The sequence below is a fragment of the Micropterus dolomieu genome, linkage group LG12, assembly GCF_021292245.1.
Source record: "Micropterus dolomieu isolate WLL.071019.BEF.003 ecotype Adirondacks linkage group LG12, ASM2129224v1, whole genome shotgun sequence".
Taxonomy (NCBI): domain Eukaryota; kingdom Metazoa; phylum Chordata; class Actinopteri; order Centrarchiformes; family Centrarchidae; genus Micropterus; species Micropterus dolomieu.
The window spans coordinates 34,288,432-34,295,050 of NC_060161.1; the positions used below are offsets into that span (position 1 = coordinate 34,288,432).

Here is a 6,619-nt window from a genome sequence, read left to right on the forward strand (position 1 = left end):
CTCCAACATGATAACTAAGACAGGAATGTTCCAATCAATGCGACTGCAACCTGAAATATTGCTGTTCATTGATCAGTTTTCTAGGTTACAGATTAGTTTGAACAGTGATTACTGCTGTAATGTAGCCCACAGTAAGTGTTTTCAGTGCAACTGTCACAGTGTTATACCTAAAGATAGACATTGATTTTAATTCTGTGCTGAGGATAAATCCACAATGTGCGGAGATAAGTCATTACATCGATGACAGATTGATCATAAAAGCGGCCATGTTCAAGATCATGTTTGCTATCGACAGTATGAACGAAGAAATTAACTGAGCAGAAACTGACGGTTTTCTCTAATCCCACTTTCTGATACGGGGCCCTGGTAGGCACACTAACACTGACAAACATTTGGCTTGCACTGCTCCATCGTGGCGCCTTAAGCAGCAGCCTCTAACCATCATTATATGATTTGTTGAGTTTTGCATACTGTTGCAGAAACTTTCTGTTGCACCTCCATAGAGAGAGTACTCATTCATATTCATATCATCAGACAGACATCAGTGATATAAAAATTTTGCCTCATCACATACTGTACTTTAGGAACAGACAGAGAGGAGTCAGGGAATGACTACTGACCTACTTCTAACAATCAAAATATTACTCTTCTTTACCTCATGTTTAATGAAAAGGTCTGAGCCATCTTGAGACAGTACAAAGAAGCACAGTATAAAAATAATTAGTAATAAAATGCATGTAAACAGTAATCGTTCATAAACAAATAAAAGGCAACAATAACATACATCTGTTAGCTGGTTAGAGTTCATGAAATTCCCTGTGATACATCAGTGCTGAGGCACATGCAAGTAAATAGAGCAAAAGCTTGAAATCATCAAAAACTGTCAGTTTGGCATACCTTCTTGTTCACAAGAAGTTCAAGTATATTATAAAAAGTTGTAGTCAGCTTTTATATTTGTGTAACATTGCTGTATATAAAGTTTCCAGCTCTTTTTTTATCTTATAAAGTAAAAGCTCTGTATTTGTATAGAGCCTTTCTTTCTCTTTTTTGACCGTTTTTTACACTACATCTGCATTCACCATTCACACACACACTCATACACTGGTGGAGCAGCCAAAAGGGGCGATTCGGGGTTGAGTATCTTGCCCGGGGATTGAACCGTCCATCTTCTGATTAACGGACAACCCCCTGAGCCACAGATGCCCAAATGATGAGTGTGCGATATCATCGCCAAAGTTTCTTTCAAAACTCATCTTAAAAATGTATTTAACTCGCTGGCTTGACAACAATTTTAACTCTTCATGCAGTAAATTTCTGCTGGTTCTAGACACGAGCTTATTGAATCCATCGGACTGATACTGTGACACACAACTCCTCCATTGGTCCACAGGTCATTTCGCCAATACGACCTAAAGTTTAGGCTTTTTTGGAGGTTTATTTGACGGAAAGTTTATTTTCCTATCTGTCTGTATGACAGAGCTGGTTACCTTGGTGATGTTCATTAGCTTATAAAAATATCAAAAGGACCTGGTCCTCAGTTCTGATGGACTGAGGACTGTGTTCTCTTCACTGTGTTGCATACTGACACATTCACACACACAGGTTTGTTTTGATTGGTAGATGGTTCAGGATCCCACACACACACACATACAAAGAAATACTGACCAAAGATTGTATAAAAAGATACTGACACACAAACAGATTCTTTGTGAGGACATCGAAACATACAATCTAAGGCTTAGTCCACACGTACACGGGTATTTTTATAACCAGTTTTTCCCTCCTTCATTTATAAAAAATCTCTGTCTACACAAAAACGCAAAAACCCACTATCAAGCGGCGTTTCCGTGTGGACGAAAGGCCAAACCGCATAGGAAAAGTCACGGTTTTGAAAATCCCTCTGTCTGTGTAAACAGGGCCTAATTTTGCCATCTTTGGGTGGACTTGCACACATAAAACTCGGCTTTGGTGAAAAGAGATCAGAGGAGCTGATCACTCACTGCTTCATCAGCAGCAGCAGGCTGTTCTGGATTCTTGTTCTTATGACTTCTATATTTCCAGCCAACAACCAATCCAACAGCAGCTAAACAAACCAGAACAAAAGCTGCTCCCAGTCCATAGTAAAGACCGTAGTTTCCCTCCTCGACGTCTCCGCTGTTGGACCCTGAAGATCAAAGTGCATATTAGTCAGGAAATGAGTGAACAGTGGAACAGCCTCCATTTACTCTTCTATATCTTCTATATTCCTCATGTTTGACTCTCAGAATCAACATGGAATAAACTGCAGCTACAACATGGCACACAGACACACTGACCTCCACAAACTCACCTGAAACCTCCAGCTGGATGATTCTGATTGGCTCAGTCTTAATGATGGCTCTCTTACGTCTTGAACCTCCTGTTGCAACTCGACACTCGTATGTTCCAGCGTCGTTCCTGCTCACGTTCTTCAGAATTAAAGACACGTCTCCGTCCTTCAGCTCTCTGTCCACCAGCTGCACCCGGTCCTTAAAGGATGGATGCTGCTGTTCTGAAACTGAGCGTCGACCTCTGTAAAAGAGGACGGTCTCTGGCTCCAGCTCAGGTCTGCTCCACTCTACAGCTCTGATGGAGGCTTCACCAGCCTGACATGGCAGAGTGACATCATCTCCAGGTTTCACTTGTACCACATCTAAAAACAATAAAAACATCCAGAAAGAAAAAGTAATTACATTTCAAAAGGACTCCACAGGACGATACAGTGAGAACATCTTTGTTTTACAGAAGGCCTCTTCACACCTGAGATCATGGGAACATTCAATAATTAGTCACAACTGTGGAGACGTTAGGAGTGGGAGAAAATCTATTCTCAGAGGCATCGCGATGCGGACGTGGAAGATTATGAATCGATGAACAAATGTCAAAACATCAATTATTAAATGATAACGTAATGTAGACGGAACGCAAAAGGCGGAACTCGCGGAAGTGCAGCACCCTGCAATAGAGACCAGTGTTCCCCTGTATTCAACACACCACCGCTGCAGAATGAATAACCACCCTATTAAATGTACTTGCACACTGTGCCAGCATGGTGACACTCGGCAGCTCTCCGTGTATCCTGTGTGTGAGGCAGAGCGAGTGAGAGAGAGCGAGCGGCAGAACATCAGGCACAAGCATGGAGCAGAGGTTAATAAAGTAAATTAGGGATGCAAACTAGTCCTTTTAAGCCAATTAGGAGATTTTTCTTTTGGATTTTAATGTGCAAATTAAATGCTTAGTAATTATCCAAAACAATTATGCATCAATAATCGTTTTATAATCGAATCGCAGCCCTCTGAATCTTGCCACTAGCCATTTAAAACATAGTCAGGGTTGCGACCGGAGCACCGAGAGAAATGCTCCAGTCGTCAGCAGCTAAAGTGGTAAGAGAGAAGAAAACGGAGAGAAGATAAAGAAGGTTTGGCTCGCTTCACAACCAAGCCGCCGTTTAACACAGAGTTGTTTACTAGATGTTGATGGGTAGTAGGCCTATTTATGTTAGTAAGTTAGTCTACTTTAACATGTAACTATGACAAACACATAAGATAAATGTGACGCACACAAAATGTATGGTCACATTTTATTTTTGGTTTAATTTAACAAATATCTTTTGTTTTGTAACACTGTATAAATTTGATGTTGAGTCAGCAAAGTCCTCCAATGCTTTAGCATTACAAAAATGTACTCCACTATGACAGTAAGGGGCAGCAGAGCGCTTTCCCACCGTCAGTTGGCGACTGTCTTGAATGACGTAGCTGTCGTAATCTTGCTGGTAAGACCGTCAAGACCAACGGCAGCAAGTTTCCAGTGTTGTTAATTTCACCTGTTTTATAGGTTTTATTATCTGTCCACACGCCCTGCGCCTGGAGCCTGTAACATAAATATTAAACCTTCATTAATTAGTTAACCAGGGCAGGAATTGTGACTGATTTCCAGGATAGACATGAGTGGTTGATTGTTGACAAGCAATAATAAATTAGAAACAACTTTAAAAAATAACCTGTAAGATAAATTCGTCATTGCTGCCCTGACATTTGGCCTTTGTACAGAGTATTTAAGCACGAGGCTTTGTCCCTAAAATTATTCAATTAGGTCTGTTTGTAATAAAAGATAGTGACGGGTTAACCAGTTAGCACCAAATTAGGAAAATCTATCATCTCCCAGTGTGTGGTATGCTTTTGTTACCCTTGTCAAATGTTGAAGACCTATATACTGTGACGGTGACGTTATCAAAGACAAATCTGATTTTGACATGTCCTGAATGTCTTGGCTGGGTTTACGTGTACATGTATGCATGTATATGTACCTGTATATCACATCCACCTCCGACATGTACATACTCCTGCATCCTTTGCACTCTGCTCACTGCACTATTTGTCAATATGTCTATATTGTTTTTGTTGAACAAAAAACAAAACAAAAAATGATCTGGGGTCTCCCGTTTTAAACAGTGATGGCTGGCAGAGAAAGCAGTGACAGGTGAGTACTGAGGAGACTGCTGGACTAACGTTAGTGGCCCGACTTTGGTTTATTGTCCCACTTTGATCTGAGTTCGAATCCCGTGTTAAAATACTTTTTTCCTTTTAATCGTTTTAAAAGGCTGAATCGTTTTTTCTACGTGACACGTGTTTACTGACAGACTCCAAACACAAAGAACATTTATTAGAGATCATGTTAGACATTCACAGGACGAGAAACTCGACGTCTTTTCGTCAGTCGTTTTAATACAGACGGAGATCAACTCTGATGAAGCTTCAACGCTGCAGTGGACGGAGATCGTATTTATTTTAAAACTATGTTTTTAAAATAAAACGGAGTTGTGTGTAACAGCCTGTGTTAGACGAGGCCGAGCGGATTGAGTGGCTGCATTAATAACAACAGTTAGCGTTAGCTAGCTGTTGCAGCTACAAGTCAGTCGGAAGTCATTTAAAATACCCTAAACACGAAGGTAAACACGTTTCAGAGCTGGACCCCGCGACAGAGTATAATTTAGTTAACTTAGAGCGTTTGGATGATTTATTTCCCTCTAACGTTACAGCGGATCAGATCACTGTGATTGTAGCTAAGGAAGTTAGCTTTTTCTCAGGGGCTAACGACCAGAAACTTGCTAAATCGCACGTTAACGAATAACGTTATTAATCGACATGTCGCCCAACCGTATTACAAACACATGAATGTTTTATAGGACAAGATGACCTTAATTTTTGTAACACGGTTGTCTTTCCTGCGTCCATGAATCTATTGACAATAAAAGTTAAGTCTTTACCGGAAGCTGCTGGAGAGAGAAGGATCAACAGGAACACAAACTTATCCATCGCAGAGCAGGTGATGTCCGTCTGCTTCTGTGTACTGGGATATAATACACACGCCAGCATGTGAATAAGGAGTACTGGAAACTACTTTTTCAATTCAAGCTCTGGATGTAACAGTTGAACCTTCCTGTTTTCAAGCTGGTCAGCCAGCAGCCTCCCTCTCGAGGCCATTGTGTGAACTGTCTCTATTATACTACAAAGTTAGCTATTCAGTAAAGTCAGCAGTAAGTCTGAGTTAACATTTAACACTACACCAGGCCAAGAAATGCAAATCAAGTTCTACACTAAAAAAAGTATAAACATATATATAAACAAATATAACATTCACTGTTAATAATTTACTCTTATTAATTCACTCTTGAGTGTTAAACCTTTTCATTGACTCCTGCAAATGCTAAAATTCACTAATATTTACTCACCGTAACTGTTATTCTTGCCAAAAACCTTGTTGAAATAAAAATCTAGTGTTTTACAATTTTCTACTTTAGCAGGTCCAGCTTACACTTAAAACAAGTAAAACTTTTAATGTGTGCAGGGGGAAAAACAACAACAACCACCATACATCCATGTAATCCATACAATTTATTAAAAATAAAAACATTTTACCTCAAGGTTTATTTTGTAGTTCCGTTTCGCAGTGCGACAGCTTTCTTAGCACTCACTATTATACTGCACTGCAGGGCTGAAACGATTCATCGATTAAATCGATAAAATCAATTCATTAAATGCTTCGAACACAAATTCTTTGCATCGATGCTTCGTTTAATCCATATAACTATACAGCACAGTGTTTCCCACATTTGTTACTGTTGCACATCACACTTACGCTGTGAACACGACGTGATTATGATGGAGCTGTTTGCAAAGTGGAGGAGGAGAGAGCAATCAGCGAGGGACAAAAAAGAAAGTGTCCAAAGTATTGGATTATTTCAAGCTAAAGAAAAAAATTAACACAACTCTGTAATGTCCGTCCGCCCCCAAACAAAATTTATGTCGCCTCAGCAACAGCACGACGGTACCTGACCAGAAAGCAGCCGGTGTTCTGCCAGAGACAAGGTAACAGAAACAGCAACTTTAGCATTTAACTGAAGTCATGATTGATTGTTGAGTGGAAGCCAAAGTAAGCTGAAAATGTACACGTGCGTTTGTTGTTCTCCTTTTTGGGCTGCGAGTTTTAACCTCACAGTCATGAGTTGAGTCGGGGAGCTGCACCTTTTAACTCACCTGCAGCTCTCTCTGCAGCTCAGACAATCCCTGCTACCTGCGTGTGCTGATCCATCCTTTCAACC

At 40.4% G+C, this 6,619-nt stretch overlaps 1 protein-coding gene across 1 annotated transcript; it reads right to left on the reverse strand.

Moving 5' to 3' along the window:
* Positions 1-14: 14 nt before the first annotated feature.
* LOC123980924 (programmed cell death 1 ligand 1-like) lies at positions 15-5,454 on the reverse strand. Its single transcript, XM_046065537.1, has 3 exons — positions 5,285-5,454; positions 2,330-2,671; positions 15-2,164 (listed from the first exon to the last, which is right to left on the reverse strand). Exons 1-3 carry the CDS (start codon positions 5,391-5,393, stop codon positions 1,980-1,982), a joined length of 636 nt encoding a protein of 211 aa, XP_045921493.1. The 5' UTR covers positions 5,394-5,454; the 3' UTR covers positions 15-1,979.
* Positions 5,455-6,619: the final 1,165 nt, after the last annotated feature.